The sequence below is a fragment of the Bos indicus genome, chromosome 15 (genome assembly GCF_029378745.1).
Source record: "Bos indicus isolate NIAB-ARS_2022 breed Sahiwal x Tharparkar chromosome 15, NIAB-ARS_B.indTharparkar_mat_pri_1.0, whole genome shotgun sequence".
Lineage (NCBI taxonomy): Eukaryota > Metazoa > Chordata > Mammalia > Artiodactyla > Bovidae > Bos > Bos indicus.
Genome location: NC_091774.1, coordinates 5,679,994 through 5,704,209, shown reverse-complemented (window position 1 = coordinate 5,704,209; position 24,216 = coordinate 5,679,994). Strand labels below are relative to the sequence as shown.

The 24,216-nt window shown below is 35.8% G+C and overlaps 1 protein-coding gene across 2 annotated transcripts in view; it reads left to right on the top strand.

Moving 5' to 3' along the window:
• Nucleotides 1-24,216, top strand: part of DYNC2H1 (dynein cytoplasmic 2 heavy chain 1) — a 397,795-nt gene that overhangs the window by 126,158 nt on the left and 247,421 nt on the right. For both annotated transcript variants that reach the window (XM_070803297.1, XM_019975614.2), the window contains exons 53-58: nucleotides 1,899-1,983; nucleotides 3,468-3,622; nucleotides 5,329-5,466; nucleotides 21,466-21,579; nucleotides 22,180-22,340; nucleotides 23,281-23,404. In XM_070803297.1, the coding sequence (XP_070659398.1) occupies nucleotides 1,899-1,983; nucleotides 3,468-3,622; nucleotides 5,329-5,466; nucleotides 21,466-21,579; nucleotides 22,180-22,340; nucleotides 23,281-23,404 (777 nt within the window). The remainder of the gene's footprint in view (nucleotides 1-1,898; nucleotides 1,984-3,467; nucleotides 3,623-5,328; nucleotides 5,467-21,465; nucleotides 21,580-22,179; nucleotides 22,341-23,280; nucleotides 23,405-24,216) is intronic.

The window sequence follows — 24,216 nt, the reverse complement described above, 5'->3', positions numbered from 1 at the left end:
GGACTGATGTTGAAGCTCAAGCTCCAATACTTTGGTCACCTGATGTGAAGAACTGACTCATTGGAAAAGACCCTGATGCTGGGAAAGGCAGGAGGAGAAGGGGGTGACAGAGGATGAGATGGTTGGATGGCATCACCAATTCAATGGACATGAGTTTGAGCAAGCTCCAAGAGTTGGTGATGGGCAGGGAAGCCTGGCGTGCTGCAGTCCATGGGGTTGCAAAGAGTTGGACACGACTGAGCAACTGAAATGACTGACTGACTGAGTACGACAAAGTAGGGGAAGGCCAAGGAAGCTGAGGAGTTATGGTAGGAAGACGGTGGATGAGAGTATTAAGGTTGTTGAACGAATAGACTGCAGGTCTTGGTGAAATTTGAGGATTATTTGCATTGCAAAAGGAATGAGCTGGTTAGACAGGAATGTAATGGTAAAAGAGGGGGATGTTTGCAAGTGAGATTATGAAATGATTGCAGTTATTGTTAATGACAAGGTATTAGGATGTGACCATTTGACATGGTAGGGGAGAATGGCTGGGGAAAAGGTGATAGATAACAGAAGGAGGAGAATTCAAGGAATTGAGAGGTCAAGGTATTAGTAAGAATGAATAGTGTTAATATACTCATTCAACTCCAAAGTGCTGTTTTTATCTCCTGGGAGGTAGAGTGAAAGCAAAGTGGAATGTGGTTGAAACCAGGCAAGAAAACTTTCCTAACGTGGTATATTATTTAGGGATAGATTCTTTCCCACCCTTCCCAGCTTTATTGAGGTATAATTGACACATAAAAATTGTAGTATGTGTTTAAGGTGTACATCATGTTTTTGTTTATGTTGTGAAATGATTAGCACAATCAAGCTAACTGACCTAAGGGATAGAGTATTTTAAAGAAAGTGAGTTTCCAAAGAAATGTTCGTTGATTTAAAAGTGTGTGTTTAAAATATTCTCTCAGTTGCTTCAGTATATTTTCAGAAATCAGTGAAAGTATTTGAGAAAAAAAAATATTCTTTGGCTCAAGAATCATGGCACTTTCAAACTCTCCACTAGTTAAGGGATCTTCTGTCTTAATGTTTTGTTCAGTCTGAGAAGAAAAAGATGCTTTTTGACCTAATTACCTGGATTACTTGCACTTGTTCTTATTAGGCATGTGAACTGTATCAGGTGAAATAAGTTGGAGGTTTTTGGTTTAATTTTAAAATTTTGGAGTTCTACTTAGTTTTTGTTCCCCAGAAATAGGGTTTAAAATTTTTTTAATATAGTTTAATATCTGTTCATTACTTAATTTTCTTATTTGTGATAGTGGCAAAAATCTTGCTATGACTAGACAATAGATAGTTTTTAGCATTATCAATTATGTTGATATTAATTATGAAATTATTTTCATTTATTTTGATTAATTATGATTAATTATGATTAATTAATTATGAAATTATTTTTATTTATTCATTTATTTCCTTATTTCTCATTTAAGAAATCTAAGAATCCTTCCTGTTCCTTTATGTCATGAAGGCATTTTATTAGTTTGATACCAAATAAAACATTTAATTTTATTACTTTGTGATTTTAAATGGTGTCTGTGATTATTCTCTAATTCAATCAAAATTGTTATTTTCTTCATTTCATAAAGTCTAATCATTTTTCAAGTGAGATGCTGAAGCTTTTCCTGTGTGCTATTAATTTCCAGTCAGTGGTTGATACATGTGTCAAAAGTATCAACTAGGAAATGTTTTCTGAAGACTGATGTACTATTTTTTTTTTCTTAGTCTGGAAGGAATCCTAGAAGAAAAGTCCAACTGATACTTTTTATGTGTTGTGTTAAGTGTTTTTATATCTCTGATACTGAATTTACTTAAACTTTTTTCATACTGAATTGAAGTTTAAAGAAATGCTCTTCCTGTTTTAGATACCTGAAATGTTACTCAGTGAAATGGGTGGTGATGAAAGATATAGTGACAAAAAAAGAAAAGAAGAAAAGAAAAAGAAATCAGGTAGTATTTTGATGAAATTGATTTTACCTGGCTGTTATTGATGAAATAATTGCCGTTTTCTAATGTCGTAAGGTAAGCAGGGTCAGTAATGAAGAGCCTTCCATGTCATGTTACAGAAGGAATTTGGATTCTGACTTCTTAGTGATTTGGGATAATTGACAAGTTTTTGTTAGAGATGTAACGAGAGTATTGTTTTAGAAAGAGAAGTCTCTGCATCCACCTGTTTTTTCAGATATTAGAAATAGAATGGTGTACAGAGAAACAGGGGTTCTATAGACCAGTATAGAAGGCTATGCCTTCTAATCTAAGAGGAAGGAATGGACTTGGGCGGTATTAGGAGGTAATCTCAGAGAAGGCAATGGCACCCTTCTCCAGTACTCTTGCCTGGAAAATCCTATGGATGGAGGAGCCTGGTGGGCTGCAGTCCATGGGGTCTCTAAGAGTCAGACATGACTGAGCGACTTCCCTTTCACTTTTCACTTTCATGCATTGGAGAAGGAAATGGCAACCCACTCCAGTGTTCTTGCCTGGAGAATCCCAGGGACGGGGGAGCCTGGTGGGCTGCCGTCTATGAGGTCTCCCAGAGTCGGACACGACTGAAGCGACTTAGCAGCAGCAGCAGGAGGTAATCTAAAGAGGATTTGGTTATATAATGGCTGCTGTATGCAAGGAAGAAGAAGGATGCAAGAATATTTCTCAGGGTTCTGCTTGGAAAAATTTATTAGAAGTTGATTTTGTTCACTTGGGTAGAGAATACAGACGGGAATAAGTTGAGACAACAAAGAGGGAGATAATTGTGTTTGGTCGTGTATATATCGGCTTCCCAGGTGGCTCAAGTAATAAAGGATGTGCCAGGCGGTATAGGTGATATGGGTTAGATCCCTGGGTCAGGAAGATTCCCTGGAGAGAAAATGGCAGCCCAATCCAATATTCTTACCTGGAAAATTCCATGGACAGAGGAGCCTGGTGGGCTACTACTGTCCATGGGTTTGCAAAGAGTTGAACATGACTGAGCGACTGAGCACACATGTGTGTATTGAATCTAACGAGAGCTTGTTCTTAATTTTTTGACTTTTGAAGCCCTGTTTCTTCCCATGTACATAGGAGGGGATAGGTGTTATTTGGTTTGGTATATCTTTTCCACTCATACAGCTTTTAGTAAGCTTACTTTCAGACTACATGTTACGTAGTCCCAATTAATTGACATGGGAAACTGTAGATTTATCTTTTTTGCAGCAGTAAAACTTGTCAGGGGAACTACAGGGAAAGGTATATACATACAGTTGAAGTGTAGAGACCACGGGAAAAAATAATGCAAATTAATAAGAAAAATGGAAGCTATGCATGGATACCTAGGAATAACTGTTCACCTTTAAGCAAATATATTATCTCATAATTTCATTGAGTAGAAAAAGATAGTTAAGTTTATTTTCTGTAATTCTTAATGGACCATACTTACATTGTCATTTTTTTTCTCTTTCTAGTTGATCCTGAGTTTCTAAAATCTTTTTTATTAATCCATGAGTCTTGTAAAGCATATGGTGCTACACCAAGCCGATACATGACCTTTTTACGTGTGTATTCTGCCATTAGTAGCAGCAAGAAAGAGGAATTATTAAAAAGACAAAGTCATTTGCAGGTACATTATTGGTGATCTAAAGTTATTTTATTTATGTGTAGGGGACAAGGATTATGTAAATCACAATGCCATAAATAAATATTGTACTGTATTAAATAATCCTGGAAAACTGTCTCACCTATCTGTATTGCCCACTAGATTATAGTAATGGTTTTGTATTTTTTTGGGTTGAATAATTATTTCTTTTCTTCACCACGCATGTTATTTGTGTGCTTTTGATAGCTTATTGTGCTGGCTTTAAATGTCTTTTTCACATGAACTTATTTTAGAAATCAGACATGCCTATTATTAATTAAAATATAATATATAATATTATGTTTTATAGTAGACTATATAATTATATTTTATAAACATCTTCTTAAAAGTATATTTTATATATATTTCATTATTATGTATAATTTATTATATTCTTATTTATGTCACTTAGTACATTTGGAACTCTTTGTATTTCTATTATTGTAGAGCTTCAGCTTAAGTGCGCTGTTAGAATGCTAGCCTCAGATTCTGTCAGAGAGCATTCCTTCTCCAGAGTTCTTGCTTCCCTTTGTAAGGGTAGGAAACCAGGAACATTAATTGACAGAGTTATCTTTATCCTTCTTTCTACTGATTTACTTTCATTTATATTAAGCCACTAACTTTGGAGAGTTTGGAGAGTTAATTTCCTGATTTAGTTCTCTGTTGTATTTGAGGTAAATAAATTTACTGAGTTATAGCTTTATTGGGTCAATGTCGTGTGTACATTAGATAAAATGCTAATGTCAAGAACCAGCATGATGCCTGTCCTCTGTGCTGTGTTCAATAAATACTGTTTGAAGTGAAGTGAAGTCGCTCAGTTGTGTCCGACTCTTTGTGACCCCATGGACTGTAGCCTACCAGGCTCCTCGGTCCAAGGGATTTTCCAGGCAAGAGTACTGGAGTGGGTTGCCATTTCCTTCTCCAGGGGATCTTCCCGACCTAGGGATCGAACCAGGTCTCCCACATTGTAGGCAGAAGCTTTACCGTCTGAGCCACCAAGTTTACATTCCCTTTTTTTGCCATTGCTATCTTTCTTCTGATTTGTTTTGTGACAAAAATGCAATTGTATTGAAGAACAGAGAGAATATTTTTCATGTTCATTCCTTGGATTATTGATGGACAGTGGAATGGAGTGTTCTAATGGCCAGACCAGGGTCACACCCCCCGCCCCGCCACCCTGCCCAAAGAATAGCCGAAGCATTTGGAGTGATTGCTAATCAGCACCCTATGTAAGGCAGTCTCTTGTAAAATAGTTGGATAATAGACAAGCAAAACCAAGGCATGTCCAGTATAAAAAGAGTGGTCCCTGAGGTGCTTTTGTTCAATTAATGAGACTGAAAAATTAGAAAGGTTTACTGTTTTTTTTTTTTCTATTTTCTTTCCTGTCTAATGCAGTTGAGTAAAACCCCACTGGTTAAGCTAATTAATATGTGTTAATGTATTCAGCTTTACTGTGATGCTTTAAGATCCATTTTTCTCTAAAGCCTTTGTGAAGTCTTTTTTTACATCTTAATGGATAAACAGTTGACTAAATTGTTATAATGAGCAATAAGAAAAAACCCAAGTTCACTTGCAGATGTGGTATTTGTACACATTTGTATTTTTTTCATTCATTCTTACAGACTTTGTTTACCCTTATGTATATAACATTCTTATTCTTTTAATATTGTCGGTCTCTTCTATTAATGTAGGCTGGTGTATCTAAACTAAATGAAGCTAAAGCTCTTGTGGCTGAATTGAACAGAACAGCTGGAGAACAAAGTGTATTACTTAAAACTAAGCAAGATGAAGCAGATGCTGCTCTTCAAGAGATCACAGTATCAATGCAGGTAACATTTAGAGGAAGCACAGAGATGCAAACAATAGGAAGGCCATTTATACTTGGTTGTCGTTCACTGAAAAATAACGATTTTACTTAAGTGGATTTAAAAAGTATTGCTTGTCTATATTGAATAGACTGATAGTATTGTGTACTTGAACTTTTGGAAAGAGTGTATTATTTTCCCATATTGTTTAAAATCACAACTGTAGTCTCCTCAGTTGTTTATACACTAATTTATCTAAATCCTATAAAATACAAAAGTATAAACATTTTGATTGGTATAGATTTGTCTGTAACTGCTTTTGTTTACCCTCTGTTAGTTAATATTTTCTTTTATTTTTCTTAATATTATCTCCTTCAGGCTTCAAGCCTGTTTTTTATATTCTTAGGATTTATAAAATGTCTTTATTCATTCTGTTTATACTTTCATGATATTTTTACTATTTTGATTGTATCTTCTTTTTACATTGCCTTTCTTTGGTTGAACCATCACAAGAGAGATTTCTCTGCATTCTTTATTGCCAGGGTATTCTTTTTTTTTTTTAAAAAAAATTATTTTTTAATTGAAGGATAATTGCTTTACAGAATTTTGCTGTTTTCAGTCAAACCTCAACATGAATCAGCCATAGGTACATATATATCCCCTCCCTTTTGAACCATCCCTTCCCTCTAGGTAGATATAGAGCCCTGTTTGAGTTTCCTGAGCCATACAGCAAATTCCCATTGGCTATCTATTTAAATGTGGAAATGTAAGTTTCCACGTTACTCTTTCCCTACATCTCACCCTCTCCTTCCCTCTCCCCGTGTCCATAAGTCTATTCTCTATGTCTCCTTCTCCATTGCTGCCCTGTAAGTAAATTCTTCAGTACCATTTTTCTTGATTCCGCATATGTGTGTTAGAATACGATATTCATCTTTCTCTTTCTGACTCACTTCACTCTGTATAATAGGTTCTAGGTTCATTCACCTCATTAGAACTGACTAAAATTCGTTCCTTTTTATGGCTGAATATTCCACTGTGTATATGTACCACAACTTCTTTATGCATTCATCTTTTGATGGACATCTAGGTTGCTTCCATGTTCCAGCTATTGTAAATAGTGCTGCAATGAACAATGGGATACAAGTCTTTTTCAATTTGGTTTCTTCAGGGAGTGGGATTGCTGGGTCATATGGTGGTTTTATTCCTGACTTTTTAAGGAATCTCCATACCATCTTCCATAGTGGCTGTATTAATTTGCATTCCCACCAACAATGCAAGAGCGTTCCCTTTTCTCCACACCTTCTCCAGCATTTATTCTTTGTAGACTTTCTGATGATGGACATTCTGACTGGTGTGAGATGATATCTCATTGTAATTTTGGTTTGCATTTCTCTACTAATAAGCCATGTTAAGCATCTTTCCATTTGTTTATTAGCCACCTCCATGTCTTCTTTGGAGAAATATGTTTAGGTCTTTTTCTGACTTTTTGATTGGGTTGTTTGTTTTTCTGGTATTGAGTTGTATGAGCTGCTTTTATATTTTGGAAATTAATCTTTTGTCAGTTGTTTCATTTGCTATTATTTTCTCTCAGCCTGAGGGTTGTCTTTCACCTTGCTTATAGTTTCCTTTGCTGTGCAAAAGCTTTTACATTTAATCAGGTCCCACTTGTTTACTTTTGTTTTTATTTCCATTACTTTAGGAGGTGGGTCATAGAGGATCTTGCTTTGATTTATGTCATCGAGTGTTCTGCTTGTGTTTTCCTCTAAGAGTTTTACAGTTTCTGGTCTTACATTTAGGTCTTTAATCCATTTTGAGTTTATCTTTGTGTATGGTGTTAGGAAGTGTTTTAATTTCATTCTTTTACATATAGCTGTCCAGTTTTACATGTAGCTGTTCCATTGATCTATATTTCTGTTTCTGTTATACTGTATTGATGAATGTAGCTTTTTAGTATAATCTGAAGTCAGGAATGTTGATTTCTCCAGCTCCATTATTTCTTAAGATTTCTTTGGCTATTCAGGATCTTTTGTGTTTTCATATGAAATGTGAAATTTTTTGTTTTTAGGCATTTTGTGAAAAATGCCATTGGTAATTTGAAAGGTATTGCATTGAATCTGTAGATAGCATTTGGTAGTATAATCATTTTCACAGTATTGATTCTTCTTACCCAGGAACATGGAATATCTCTCCATCTGTTCTTATCATCTTTGATTTCTTTCATCAGTGTCTTATAATTGTCTGTGAACATTTCTGTTGTCTCCTTAGGTAAGTTTATTCCTAGATATTTGTTTTTTGTTGTAATGGTGAATCATATTGAGTCCTTAATTTCTCTTTCTGATTTTTCATTGTTGGTATATAGAAATGTAAGTGATTTCTGTGTATTGATTTTGTTTCCTGAAACACTGTGAAATTCACTGATTAGCTGTAGTAATTTTCTGATAGTATCTTTAGGGTTTTCTATGTACAGTATCATGTCATCTGCAGACAGTGAGAGATTTACTTCTTTTCTGATCTGGATTCCTCTTATTTCTTTTTTTTCTCTGATTGCTGTAGCTAGGACTTCCAGAACTATGTTGAATAATAGTAGTGAAAATGGACACCCTTGTCTTGTTCCTGATTTTAGGAGGAATGCTTTCAGTTTGTCACCATTGAGAATAATGTTTGCTGTAGGCTTATCCTATATGGCCTTTACTATATTGAGGTAGGTTCCTTCTGTGCCCTTTTTTTTTGAAGAGTTTTAATCATAAATGGGTGCTGAATTTTGTCAAAGGCTTTTTCTGCATCTGTTGAGATTATTATATGATTTTTATCATTCTATTTAATATAGTATATCACATTGATTGATTTGCATATATTGAAGAGTCCTTGCATCCCTGGAATAAACCCAACTTGATCATGGTGTATGAGGTTTTTGATGTGTTGCTGAATTTTGTTTGCTAAACTTTTGCTGAGGAATTTTGCATCTGTGTTCACCAGTGATATTGGCCTGCAGTTTTCTTTTTCTGTGTTGTCATTGTCTGGTTTTGGTATCAGGGTGATGGTGGCCTCATAGAATGAGTTTGAAAGTGTTCCTTCCCCTGCAGTTTTTTCAAAGAGTTTTAGAAAGATCGGCATTAGCTCGTCTCTAAATGTTTGATAGAATTCACCTGTGAAGCCATCTATTCCTGGGCTTTTGTCTTTGGAGAGAGATTTGATTACAGCTTCGATTTCAGTGCTTTTAATTGGGTTGTTCATAGTTTCTATTTCTTCCTGGTTCAGTCTGGGAAGATTGAATTTTTCTAAGAATCTGTCCGTTTCTTCCAGGTTATCCATTTTATTGCCATATATTTGTTCTTGATAGTCTCTTATAATCCTTTGTATTTCTGCATTGTCTGTTGTAACCTCTCTTTTTTCATTTCTAATTTTGTTGATTCTTCTCTCTTCTTGATGAGTCTTGTCGAAATGTTTGTCAATTTTGTTTATCTTCTCAAAGAACCAGCTTTTAGTTTTATAAATCTTTACTATTGTTTCTTTCATTTGTTTTCATTTATTCCTGCTCGGATCTTTATGATTTCACTCCTTCTACTAATTTTTGTTTTGTCTTTGTTTTTCCAGTTGTTTTAGGTGTAAAGTTAAGTTGTCTGTTCGATGTTTTTCTTGTTTCTTGAGGTAAGATTGTATTGCTATAAACTTCCCTCTTAGAAATATTTTGCTGCATCCCATAGGTTTTGAGTTGTCATGTTTCATTGTCATTTGTTTTAGAAATTTTTTGATTTCCCTATTGATTTCTTCAGTAACCTGTTGGTTATTTAGAAACGTGTTGTTTATCTTCATGTGTTTGTGTTTCTTAAACAGTTTTTTTTCTTGTAATTGATATCTAGTCTCATAGCGTTGTGGTAGGAGAAGATGCCTGATACAATTTCAGTTTTCTTAAATTTACTGAGCTTTGATTTGTGACCCAAGATGTGGTCTATCCTGGAGAATATTCTATGTGCACTTTAGAAAAAGGTATATTCTTCTACATTTGGATGGAATGTCCTGAAGATATCAATGAGATTCCTTTTGTCTCATATATCATTGAAGACTTGTGTTTCCTTATTAATTTTCTGTTTTGATGATCTGTCCATTGATGTGAATGGGGTTAAAGTCTCCTACTATTATTGTGTTATTGTCAGTTTCTCCTTTTTTTTCTGTTAGTGTTTGTCTTAGGTATTGAGGTGCTCCTGTGTTGGGTGCATAGTTATTTACAGTTGTTGTGTCTTCCTCTTAGATTGATCCCTTGATCATTATGTAGTGTCCTTCCTTATTTCTTGTAATCTTTATTTTAAGGTCTAGTTTGTCTGATATGAGGATTGCTATTCCGGTTTTCTTTTGCTTCCCATTTGCATGGAATATATTTTCCCCTCCTCTCACTTTCAGTCTATATGTGTCTTTAAGTCTGAAGTGGGTTTTTTGAAGACAGTATATATATGGGTCTTGTTTTTGTATCCATTCAGCCAGTCTGTGTCTTTTGGTTGGAACATTTAAACAGTTTATATTTAAGAAATTACTGATATATATGTTCCTATTGCCATTTTCTTAATTGTTTGAAGTTTGTTTTTGTAGATCTTTTTCTTCTTGTGTATTTCCTGACTACATATGTCCCTTTAACATTTGTTGCAAAGCTGGTTTTGGTACTGAATTCTCTTAACTTTTGCTTGTCTGAAAAGTTTTTATTTCTCCATCAGTTTTGAATGTGATCCTTACTGGGTACAGTAATCTTGGTTGTAGATTTTTCCCTTTCAGTACTTTAAGTACATCCTACCATTCCTTTTGGCCTGCAGAGTTTCTGCTGAACATTCAGCTTTTAAGTGTCTGGGGTTTCCATTGTACGTTACTTGTTGCTTTTCCCTTGCTGCTTTTAATATTCTTTCTTTGTGTTTAGTCTTTGTTACTTTGATTAGTATGTGTCTTGACATGTTTCTCCTTGAGTTTATCCTGTGTTGGATTCTTTGTGCCTCTGGGACTTGATTGACTATTTCCTTTTCCATGTTGGGGACATTTTCAACTATCATCTCGTCAAAAATTTTCTCATATGCTTTGTTTTTCTCTTCTTCTTCTGGGACCCCTATATTTCGAATGTTGGTGTGTTTGATATTGTCCCAGAGGTCTCTGAGACTATCTTCAGTTCTTTTCACTTTATTCAGTCATTTTACTTCAGTCCTTTTACTTTATTCTGCTCTTCAGAAGTTATTTCCACCATTTTATCTTCCAGCTCACTGATTCAGTCTTCTGCTTCAGATTTTCTGCTGTTGGTTCCTTCTAGAGTATTTTTAATTTCGGTAATTGTGTTGTTTGTATGTTTATTCTTTAATCCTTGTAGGTCTTTGTTAATTGATTCTTGCATTTTCTCCATTTTGTGTTCAAGGTTTTTGATCATCTTTACTATCATTATTCTGAAATTTTTTTCAGGTAGTTTGCCTATTTCCTCTTTATTTATTTGGACTTCTGTGCTTCTCGTTTGTTCCTTCATTTGTGTGTGTAGTATTTTTCTGCCTTTTCATTATTTTCTTTTTAATTATTGTGGTTGAAGTCACCTTTTCCCAGTCTTCAAGGTTGATTTCTTTCTTCTTCTTGATTTCAGCCTTTCTAAGGTTGGTTCAGTGATTTGTGTAAGCTTTGTACAGGGCGAGATTTGTGCTGAATTGTTTTGTTTGTTTGTTTTTCCTCTGATGGGCAAGGCTGAGAGAGATGGTAATCCTGTATGGTGATTATTGGGTTTGTATTTTTGTTTTGTTTGTTGTGTAGATGAGGTGTCCTGCACAGGATGCTCTTGGTGGTTGGGTGATGCTGGGTCTTGTATTCAAGTCATTTCCTTTGTGTGAGTTTTCACTATCTGATACTCCCTAGGGTTAGTTCTCTGGTAGTCCAGAGTCTTGGATTCAGTGTTCCCACTCCAAAGGCTCAGGGCTTGATATCTGGTCAGGAATATGTGGTTTGTTATGGCATTAAGTGAGATTAAAACAAATACTCCAAAACAAGAAACCAAAGAATAACCCCAGACAAATGGTAGTTAGAAATCAGGCAAATAATAATTAAAATAATGGAATTATGCACATATCCATATACACCCATGAGCAAAGTCAAAACAGTCCAACAAAAATAAAGTACAGTAGATTGATCCAGCAAACAAAGGAAATAAAAAATTATATTTACCAGTTAAGAACAAAACTAACTATAGCACAAACTGGGAAACAAAGCTAAAGTATGGTGCCAAATGGAGAAACAAAACAAAACAAAACTAATATGTTGAGAGGAAAGAAAGAGAAGAAAGAAAGAATTGATATGCAAAGTTAAATATAGGTAGATAAAGAAGATTTATATACTTTAAAGATTAACTGCAAGGGGAAAAGAATAGTAGGAAAGACAAACAAGGGAATAAGTGGAGAAAAAATATAATAGGTTTTAAAAATCAAAAATTAAAATTATATAAAAGAGAAAAGAAGACAAAAGAAAAAAAGGAAAAAAATGGAAAACTCCACAGTTTTGGGCAAAAGCCCAGTGTAGAGGCAGATGTTGATGGTATTAAAAAGTGTGAATAAATATACACATATACATATATACCCATAAGCAAAATCAAAACAATCCAACAAAAATAAAGTACAATAGATTGACCTGGAGAACAAAGGAAACCGAAAGTTATTTCTACCAGTTAGCAGCAAAACTAAGTAAAGCACAAACTGAAACACAAAAGTAAAGCAAGGTACCAGTTGGGGAATAAAGTAGTGAAAATAAAACTAAAAAATATGTTGAGAGGAGAGGAAAGGAAATAAAGAATAGATATGCAAAGTTAAATAGAGGTATATAAAGGTTTATATACATTAAAGATTAACTGCAAGGGGAAAAGAACAGTAGGAAAAGCAAACAAAGGAATAAATGTAGAAAAAATAAGAATAGGTTTAAAAAGTTAAAAATGAAAATTATAAAGAAAAGAAAAAAAATGTCCACAGAACTACAAAAGCCCAACATAGAGCCAGTGGTTTATAACAACAATAAAATATGTGACTGAGAAAAAAAAAAAATCTCAGAAACTTAATTAGATTTCCTAGTGCCAATAAAATCGACAACTATATCAGAGGGGAGCATAAAACAAGGAATAAAAAAGGAAAAAAACATCTGAAAGCATCTACAGAACAGTGAAAACATAAAAATAATAAATGGTTTTCTGGAGTCACTGCTGTCAGAGTCCTTTCCCTCGCTGGGACTCACAGACCACCTCACCTCCCTAGGATGCCCTCCAATACTGTGCTGGTCTCTGGACCTGCTGTGGGGGCAGCTCAGGTTCTAATCTGGTCCTAATTCTGTATATTCTTGCCTGTAATGTCCACAGCTATCATAACTAGTGTGTTTTCTTTTGCGGGAGCTCTCAGTGGCCTTTTATATTTAATATAGACAGAGTCTACCTATTTGATTGTGTGGATTTAATCTGCACCTTGTACAGCTGGTTGGGAAGGTTTTGGGTCTTCTTCCTTAGCTACACTGCCCCTGGGTTTCAATTGTGGTTTTATCTCCACCTCTGCATGTGGGTTGTCCACTGGGGTTTGCTCCTGAGGCTGCCCTGGAGGACTTGGGTTTGCCCCTGTGAGGGCCAGGTGTGGAGCTGGTGCAGCTGCTTGGGTCCTGGGGGTTTTGGCAGCACCAGGGAATTGGCGGCTAGTGCAGCAGGAAATATAGTGCCCTAGAAGGGTATGGTAACCAGTATTCACCAACATGCTCCAGTATTCTTGCCTGGAGAACCTTCCTGACAGAGAAGCCTGGCAGGCCACAGTTTACAGTGTTGCAGAGTTGGACAGGACCCAAGTGACCCTGTGTGCATAGACGCAAGACTTTTTTTTGCCCGTGGCAGCTCTGCCCTAGTGAGGGTTGAAGGTGAAGTTGGCACAGCTGCTTGGCTTGTGGGGACCCTGGCAGCACCAAGTGTGCAGGGACATGGGCTGCCTCAGCTGCAGGAGTTATGGCCCTGTCAGAGTCTTTTTTCATGCCTCTTGTAGCTGAAGATCAGAAGGCCTCTTTGGCCAGTCTTTCTCCATAGCTTTGCCTATTCAGGCACTTAGAGGGCTCCCTTGCCTGGGGTCCTTCTCTGTTTTTCAGGGCGTCAAGCACATAGAGGGCCCCGCTTGGCTAGGGTACTGCTCTGTAGATTGACGGGTCAGGCACTTAAAGGAGCACTTAGTTCAGGCCATCAGGCGATTGATGGGCCAGCCTCTGTATTGTTCAGCTGCTGATGCTGGTGTGTGGGGGGAGAGAGGCTATGGTGATGGCTTCACCCCCTACGCATGACTCAGCAGTATCACCTTGCTTCCGTGGCTGCCTGGCTTTCCTCCACAGTCTCCTCCCTCACATCCCCTGGATCCGTCTCTCTACAGTCAACAGCAGCCCTCACCCTGGGATTGCTCCACAATCCCTGAACTCCAGCTCCCAGCTGCTGCGCCTTCTAGGGGCCCTGCATTCCTGTCCAGAGTGTGTATGGCTGCGGCAAGGACTGTCTGATTCTCATTCCATTTAGGCTGCCACAGATCAGCTGCTTTACTCTCAGCCTTAAATGTTTCTCCTCTAACCCAGACAGTTGTCCCGACGTGGGGATCAGACCCCTGCTTCAGTCCCCCCACTTGCTGAGGGCATGTCCAGTCCTACTAACACTCCTGTTTTTCGCCCTAGTTCCTTCATCCTACCGAGTTCTGTGTGGTTCTATATATTCTTTTCCGCTGGTCAGGTACTCCTGTCTGCTCTCAGCCTGTGTTCTGCATGCACTTCTGTGTCTGAAGGTGTGTTCCTGATGTATCCATGGAGAGAGATATACTCCACGTCCACTTATTCCTCTGCCATCTTGTTCTCCCGTGCCAGGGTATTCTTTCACATTTGCCTACCTTTTCTGTATGCTTCTGCCATTACCGTGCTTTTTGGTACTGATTACTTACTCACTACCACTAAGTCCATAATTTTTTGTCCTTCAACCCTATTCCTCCTCTGAAGACTCAGATCATCAATAATCTGTTAGATACATCTTCTTGAAAGTCCTATAAGCCTTACAACTCAAAACAGGTTCAAAACTAATTATTTCCTTTCCTGTATTCCTTTTTTTAGTTCTGGCACTACAATATAGCTAATTGTTCAAAACAGAATTTATAAATTGTGTTAGACTTCTGTTCCCTGATAGCTCAGCTGGTAAAGAATCTGCCTGCAATGAGGGAGACCTGGGTTCAATCCCTGGGTTGGGAAAATCCCCTGGAGAAGGGAAAGGCTACCCACTCCAGTATTCTGGCCTGGAGAATTCCCTGGACTGTATAGTCTGTGGGGTCGCAAAGAGTCGGACACGACTGAGCGACTTTCACTCGCTCACTCACTCTGTTCCCTTAATCCATGCATCTAAAGAATCCTTAAATTCTGTTAGTTTTACATCCATGATTGTGTCTTAAATATGTTTCACCATGTCCATGTGGGTGATGTTAACCTTCAGTTCAGTTCAGTCACTCAGTTGTGTCCTACTCTTTGTGACCCCATGAATCGCAGCACACCAGGCCTCCCTGTCCATCACCAACTCCCGGAGTTCACTCAGACTCACGTCCATCGAGTCAGTGATGCCATCCAGCCATCTCATCCTCTGTCATCCCCTTCTCCTCCTGCCCCCAGTCCCTCCCAGCATCATCTTCTCCAATGAGTCAACTCTTTGCATGAGGTGGCCAAAGTACTGGAGTTTCAGCTTTATCATCATTGCTTCCAAAGAAATCCCAGGGCTGATCTCCTTCAGAATGGACTGGTTGGATCTCCTTGCAGTCCAAGGGACTCTCAAGAGTCTTCTCCAACACCACAGTTCAAAAGCATCAATTCTTCGGCACTCACCCTTCTTCACAGTCCAACTCTCACATCCATACATGACCACTGGAAAAACCATAGCCTTGACTAGACGGACCTTTGTTGGCAAAGAAATGTCTCTGCTTTTGAATATGCTATCTATGTTGGTCATAACTTTCCTTCCAAGGAGTAAGTGTCTTTTACTTTCATGGCTGCAGTCACCATCTGCAGTGATTTTGGAGCCCAAAAAAATGAAGTCTGACACTGTTTCCCCATCTATTTGCCATGAAGTGATGGGACCGGATGCCATGATCCTCATTTTCTGAATGTTGAGCTTTAAGCCAACTTTTTCACTCTCCTCTTTCACCTTCATCAAGAGGCTTTTTAGTTCCTCTTCACTTTCTGCCATAAGGGTGGTGTCATCTGCATATCTGAGGTTATTGATATTTCTTCCGGCAATCTTGATTCCAGCTTATGCTTCTTCCAGCCCAGCATTTCTCACAAGTCTAATGCCTCTTTTATTTAAATTAATTTCAGTGTTTTTTCAGACTGGTGTATATATCTCAATAAAAGTAAATGGCATAGAAGTCTTAAAAGTAACAAAGTTGGAGGGCTTATTATGATACAAAGACTTACTATAAATCTACAGTAGTCAAGGTAGGGTAACACTGGTGTAATGGTAAGCATAGTGATTACTGGAACACTATGAAATCCAGAAACAGAGTTACACATACATGGTCAATTAATTTCATACAACAGTATCATTTAAATGTGGAAAGGATGATCCTTTTAACAGATGGTACTGGAATATTTAGATATCCATGAAGAGAGGAAAAAAACCTCAGATGTATGAAAAATAACTTGACATGAAACATAGACCTAAATGTACAGCATAAAATTATAAAACTTCAGAAGAAAATTAGGGAGAAAATGTTTATGATGTTGGGTAAAGCAGGGATTTCTTAGATATGATAACAAAGTAGAAGAGGAAAATAAATGAGAACTTGAACCTCATAGAAATTAAAAAAGAAAATGAAAAGGCATGTCACAGACTAGGAGAAAGTATTGACAAATGTATATTTGATAAAAAAAAAACTTGTTTCCAACATGTACAGAAATGATTGCAACTCAATACTAATAAAACTAACAATTCAGTTTGCAAATAGGCAGAAGATTTGCACTGGCCTTTCATGAAAACATACTTATATAAAGGGGTCATGTGTTTCACAAATATATGAAAAGATACTCAACATCATTAATCAGCAAGGAAATGTGATGCCCTTGTTTTTTGTATGAAAATCTTGTTCTCGACCTTAGCTTTGTGGTCCTTGGCCTGGTAATTCCAAATCTTGAGCTTCTTTGACTTGATTTCTCAGACGAATAACCTTTTTTTCCCTGACTTCTGGTAGTTGGGAAGGGAAGTGGTAATATGACTCCACAAATTGCCTATTTAAAAGTATGTTCTAAATATTCTGTGAAGACTTCCCCAAGCCTCAGCTGTTTTATAGTTTTCCTCAGCCCCTGTAGCATTCTTCCTGAAGACCTGTGGCTTGCTTCCTTCTCTGCCTGGTCTCAGTTGCTGTCCTGCGCTCCTTCTTTCCCATCTTGGTCTACTGCCTCATGTCTGGAGTCTCGCCCCAGAAGCTTCTGGAGAAAGGGTACATGGAAGATAAGTTTTGAGGTCTTGCGTATATGAATGTTCTGCTGTGTTCTTGGTTGGTTGGTTGTGTGCTAGGAATAGTATTCTAGGGTGGAATATTTATGTTTTGTTTAGGTTTTGAGGGCATTGTTCAGTTTTCTCCTAACTTCCATTGTTGGTGATTAAAACACTATTTTAATCTCTGATCTGTGTTTGGATAACCTTTTTTTGTGTTTGTTTTTTTTTTTTTCCTTCAGAGTCTTTCAGTTCTTGGTTTTCATTGTTCTAAAGTTACAGTGATTTGCCTTGGTTTAGGTTTATTTTCATCCACTGTGTCCAGTATGAGTTCTTACTACCTAACAATTTGCCTCCTTCAGTTCTGGGAAATTTCCTTAAATTATTTTATTGATAATTCCTTTTCCTTTATTTCTCTGTTCTTGGTTATTAGAATTCTTATTTGGGCTTTGGGCTTACTAGTCTGGTTCTCTAACTTTCTTATATTTTTTCACTTTATATTTGTTCTGCTTTCTTTAAAATTTCTTAAAGTTTATCTTTTAACCCTCCTATTCAGTTTTTCATCTTTATTATATTGTTTCTCAGGAGATGTAAAACAATCTCTAGATGTTTCCTTTAGGCAGTAGTGCCCGTTGTGGTTTCATTGTTGCAGCATCTGCAACTAGCCCTCAGGGGGAATTTCATGAAGGTGTCTTTTTCTTGAACATGTCTTATTATTATTTTTTCTTACATGATTGCTTTATACTTAGTTAAAGAATAATTCTTATGCACCAAAGCTGTGTGAGCATGGAAAGGAAGTTTATTGTCTGTGAACTTCACAAGAGGATGATCTGGGCTAAACTGATGGCATAAGCAAAAAGTTTTCACCCGGCATGGCAAAATTAATTCGTTGGCAGATGGAAAATCTTCAGAAGCAATAGTATTTTTAGATAACTGATGATTATGTTCACATTCAGTGTTTACAATATACATTTATGGACTACCTGGCCTGGAAGTAACAGATCAGAAAATCAATTTAATTTTTATACTGTAAAACTTTAGCATATTTTTTTTTCTCAAGGAATTTTAGAAACAAAGTAATATAAACACTTATCTGAAGCAGCTAGTCATTTTTATTATAAAAATATATATTGTTTTTTTCCTTTCAGGAAGTTGAAAGCTTTGTTTCATATTCTTCTAACTTCTGTTGTTGCAATTGGAACACTTTTGGATTACTTAACCTTTAACTAGTAATTTGAAAAACAGTAAAAACTCCATAAAGCATAATATCATTGATAGCTGTATATTAACAAAGGAAAATACTCAGTACTCTGTGGGCCTGTGTACTTCCAAACTAGTGAATATTGTTAAGATACATTGTGTGCTGTGCTACTCTTTTCTCTGGGCTGTTCTGGGAAGAGAGGTTCTAAGACTGTGGCTAACTAGATTACCTAGGTTAGACCTAGAAAAATAACTCGGCATTTTGTATTATAAGTTAGTAATGATAAATATATGACATTTCCGTTTGTTATTTTATTATTTTATACATAACATTTATTTTATTTATTGTATTTTATTTATTTTTATTTATACATACATACATTTATTTTATACATACATACATGTTCAAGCTGGTTTTAGAAAAGGCAGAGGAACCAGAGATCAAATTGCCAATATCCCCTGGATCATCGAAAAAGCAAGAGAATTCCAGAAGACATCTATTTCTGCTTTATTGACTGTGCCAAAGCCTTTGACTGTGTGGATCACAATAAACTGTGGACAGTTCTGAAAGAGATGGGAATACCAGACCACCTGACCTGCCTCCTGAGAAATCTGTATGAAGGTCAAGAAGCAACAGTTAGAACTGGACATAGAACAACAGACTGGTTCCAAATAGGAAAAGGAGTATGTCAAGGCTGTATATTGTCACCCTGCTTATTTAACTTATATGCAGAGTACATCATGAGAAATGCTGGGCTGGAAGAAGCGTAAGCTGGAATCAAGATTGTCGGGAGAAATATCAATAACCTCAGATATGCAGATGACACCACCCTTATGGCAGAAAGTGAAGAAGAACTAAAGAGCCTCTTGATGAAAGTGAAAGAGGAGAGTGAAAAAGTTGGCTTAAAGCTCAACATTCAGAAAACGAAGATCATGGCATCTGGTCCCGTCACTTCAAGGCAAATAGTTGGGGAAACAATGGAACAGTGAGATACTTTATTTTTTTGGGCTCCAAAATCACTGCAGATGTTGATTGCAGCCATGAAGTTAAAATATGCTTATTTTAGCATATTATAGCATATTCAAAAGCAGAGACATTCCTTTGCCAACAAAGGTCCGTCTAGTCAAGGCTATGATTTTTCCAGTAGTCATGTATGGATGTGAGAGTTAGATTATAAAGAAACCTGAGGGCTGAAGAATTGATGCTTTTGACCTGTGGTGTTGGAGAAGACTCTTGAGAGTCCCTTGGCCTGCAAGGAGATCCAACCAGTCCATCCTAAAGGAGATCAGTCCTGGGTGTTCATTGGAAGGACTGATGTTGAAGCTGAAACCCCAATACTTTGGCCACCTCATGCGAAGAGCTGACTCATTGGAAAAGACCCTGATGCTAGGAGGGATTGGGGGCAGGAGGAGACAGGGACGACAGGGGATGAGATGGTTGGATGGCATCACCGACTCAATGGACATGGGTTTGGGTGGACTGTGGGAGTTGGTGATGGACAGCGAGGCCTGGTGTGCTGCTATTCATGGATTCACAAAGAGTTGGACACGACTGAGAGACTGAACTGAACTTAACTGATGGCATAGAGAGACAAATACCAAATTGTGCAACTGTTTTTTTTCTTGATTTTAATTTTTTGACAGCAGAAAGCCTTTTGTATTGGGATGTAGTCGGTTAACAATGTTGTGGTAGTTTCAGGTGAACAGCAAAGGTACTGGGCCATACATATACATGTGTTCATTCTCCCATCCAGGCTGGCATTGAGCAGTGTTGCATGTGCTTACAAAGGGTCCTTTTGGTTTTCCATTTTAAATATAGCAGTGTATCATGATCTTTCCAAAGTCCCTATCTGTCCCTGCCCCCCTCATCCATAAGTTCACCAAACTGTGTGACTTTCAAAGCCTGCTACTCTAGGTTTGTGACCTAGAGAAAGAAGACACATATTAAATGCTATTCATATTAAATATGTATAATAATATAATAATATGTACATATTAAAGTACATATTCAGAATAGCTGTAACTTTCAATTGGAAAAGTAGGTTAATAAAACGTGAAGCACATGAGTATGGCCTTTAGGGAATATTTTGATACTGTGGAGTTTGAGAGAAGAACTTTCCCCTTTGAGGACTGGTAGCAGAGATACACAGGTAGAAACATTTGTGGAATATAGAAAATTTTAATTGAGTTCATGTGTCAGGTTCCTGAAGGATATGGTAATAGGTTGCAAGGCATTAGTTTTGTTGTTGTTGCCAGCTTAAACTGCAAATTTGTTTCTTTCAATTCAGGTAGAGTGAGAGGGAGGGGACTCTGGTCTCTTTTTGATTTAATTGAAATATAATTGACTCACACCCCTTTATTAGTTTCAAGTGTACAAGATTATGATTCTGTTTATGTATGTAATGTGATGTATTTGTCACAATATGTGTAGAAAGGACACCAAACATTAGTCTTAAAACTCCTTGAATGATTATAATATGGTTGAGAATTTCTGTTATTAGAACTTTTGGAAGGTTTCTTGAAAAATTTCCTCCTTGGTTTTTTGATAGTATAAATAAATACAAACGTTCATAATGTTAAAGCATGTTTATATATGTGGGACTCTTGATTTTTGAATTCATGACTAAAAACATCATGTGTTATTAATATATCATTGTGCTTTTTGAATATTAACTAATTTTTGTTCATATATTGGCATATTATTGTATAATAATTTCAATTAATTTTTGTCTAAAATATAGAAACAAAATCTTAGAATACTATAGCTTATCTCTAAGAATTATCACTATTCCACTATTAGAATTAGAGAAGACTTCTATTTTTAGTTTTCTTGTTTATGAAATGGGCATAATAGTTGGGGTTGTTGCAAGTGTTAAATGTATATTATTATGATCATTTTCTAAATTACGCATTTCTGACAGTTTGATTTTTATATAGTAAACATTTATTGCTTTGCTATTCAGAAAAATTTTTAGTTTTCTTTTTTATGAAATGGGCATAATAGTTGGGGTTGTTGCAAGTGTTAAATGTATATTATTATGATCATTTTCTAAATTACGCATTTCTGTTTGATTTTTATATAGTAAACATTTATTGCTTTGCTATTCAGAAAAATTAAAGCATAATTTCCTAATAGAAATATAGAGTAAATTATAAATCACTATAAATTATATAAATTACTATAAATTATAATTACTATAAATTATAGCATCAGTTTCCTAAGGCATGTTAGAAACTCTCATGTCAATTAATATTAGAAAAGCATTTAATAGTGCTTTTAAAATAACATTTTTGGTATTATGCTTTTAAATGTTGAGTACATTAAAATCAATTGGAATGCTGCTTTAATATTCCTGTAGGATGCTAGTGAGCAAAAGACAGAACTTGAAAGACTGAAGCACAGAATAGCAGAAGAAGTCATTAAAATTGAAGAAAGGAAGAACAAAATTGATGATGAATTAAAAGAAGTACAGGTAAGATAAAAGTAGCAAACACTGTAAGAGCCATTTTTAGTTTTGATTTTCAACTTTACATTGGAGTTTAAACATTTTTTTCATAAGTTATTTCCTAATAGTATTACCAGTGTGGCTTTCACTTAATACTGTTTATAAAAGAGAAACAGGAAGGAAAGTCTGCTAGGAGAAGTAACCAAATAAGCCGATGGTTGTTAAAAATAATCTTTGTTTTCCATGAATCATATTGTTTACACTGTAGAAGTAAATATTTTGCAGATAAATTAAGACAAAGTCTTAGGCTTTTTTTTTTTTTTCTTGAGACTTGATTAAATATGCAAGCAAGTATTAGAAAAGAAAGGACCTCTTGAAAATGGCAGATTGTCTCAACACAGATTAGATTTTCCAAATTAGACTGTGGCAGTTATGGTGCCGGAAACTCTAGCTTTCCCCACTTGAACATTTTGTACTTTGTGTGTTTTAGAGCATTTTTATATTGGAAGGGAAAGGGTATTAATAACTGGTTATTTTAAATAAAATGGCAATATTAGATAATTTGTAAAGAGTTAGTATATTTCCATATATATTTTTGAATGTATAAATACCCTTTTTGTCTTCTAGCCTCTAGTCAATGAAGCTAAACTAGCAGTTGGAAACATTAAGCCAGAATCTCTTTCAGAAATCCGTTCCCTGCGTATGCCTCCTGATGTAATCAGAGACATTCTTGAAGGCGTTTTGAGATTAATGGGTATCTTTGACACATCTTGGGTGAGCATGAAAAGGTATGTTTTTGAATTTGTGAAAAATGTTACTTTATGCATAAATTATACATTCTTTCAGATTTTTATTATGTCTTATATTGTTTCTCAAACTGAACTTCATCTAAGTACGGGATTACACACTTTCCCCTAATATTTCAGGATGGTCTATGTAATCATATTTCAAGAACTATATTTTCCTTCCACTATAAGTGATTGTTAAAAGTGTCAAAGGAGAAGACGAATGCCTTCAAGTGTTTAAGAACATCTTAATAAACATAAATATTGATTTAGTCCTTACTTGGTACAGAGTAATGTATTTACTGTGGTGTACTGATGAAGAAAATATAGTCACTGTTCTCAAAGAGTTTTTCACTCTTGGCAGAGGCAGAGAGACACAGAGAGCAAGTGAGAGCCCCATGAAAATATAAAAGGGATGTAAACCAGAGGAGAAAAGGCTGACTGTTAACTCAGTATATAATGTGGAGCTTTAGATTTCACAGTATAGCAATGGCATTATAGTTTGTGCTGGTATTCATTCTGATAGTAGAGTTCTTTTTCAGTCTGAAATGGGGGAGGAGATTTAAATTGAGAGAGCACGTAAAATATCTTTCTTATAAAGGAGTTAGAATATTTCTTGCATATCCTATAATGTATTAATTACTCAGGAGTTCACATAAAGGGATGTGGATGGAGTTCAGTGTTATAATTCCTTCATTGTATTGCTTCAGTGTATTCACAGAACCTTAGAAAAACTGTTGTGCATCTTTCTGGAGCTCCTTGTCTATAAAAACCGATGAAATAATGTTACTTTAGAAACTTAAGTACTTTAAAATTACTCTGTTCTGTGGTTAACTAATAGATTGAAAGTATTGTATATACCACTCTGTTAAATTGATATTTTTGTTAAAAATAGCAAACTATATTTAGCCTCATTTGAATTAATAATATGCTTTATTTCTAGCTTCCTTGCAAAGAGAGGGGTGCGAGAAGACATAGCAACCTTTGATGCACGAAATATTCCAAAGGAAATAAGAGAGAGTGTTGAAGAACTTCTTTTTAAAAATAAAGGATCTTTTGATCCAAAGGTAATTTTAACAGATACCTTAAATTCCGTTTCCATACTCTTGTTATATTCTTCTTGTCAAAATGTGATGGTTTACATTATTTGTTTTTTAGTTTATTTAAAAAAGTAAAAGTTTTTTATAATAAGTTGTAGCTGTTATAGCTGGGAAGTATTTGCCAGAAGAATTGGGTAAACTAGAATCTAGAGGGTTGGAGACAGGTTTATTATCTCAGGTGGTGTTTGAGTCTTACGATCTGCTCTCATCGGTAAGTTCCTAAACAGTCATAACTTCCAATTTGCCTGTATGCTTTTATTTCTTCTTGTATATTAGTCATATAATAACACATCTCTCTGTTGGAATGCTTATATCTAATTCAGGAAACAGTTTAAATTTCATGATTCTTGTCTTTTTTAGATCTTTTATTCAAAACGTCATGTACTTCTTGATGCCGATAGCAGTTGTTTCAGCAGTGGTTTTATCTAATAAAGATCTATTCTTTGTATTGAAGAGAAAGAAATGGAGCTTGAATATTGTTGTGGATGGCACATGTATTCATTACAAATGTGGCTAATAATTATTTATGTCAATAGAATGATAGAGTTGTATTAAAGATTGTATGTGGTTCAAAAAGATTTGTTCTTAAGGAAAAATAGTTTATATATTTTTTACTTAATCAAAACAGCAGTTCACTTTATTTTTATTTTTGCTGTAAACCCAAAACTTCATTATTTGGGTTAAATTATTAAACAGATGCTTAAAGAAAATACACTGGAATTAACCTTACCTTTATTTCAAATGAAGTTAGGATGTGGGATAATCTCTGATGTGTTTTT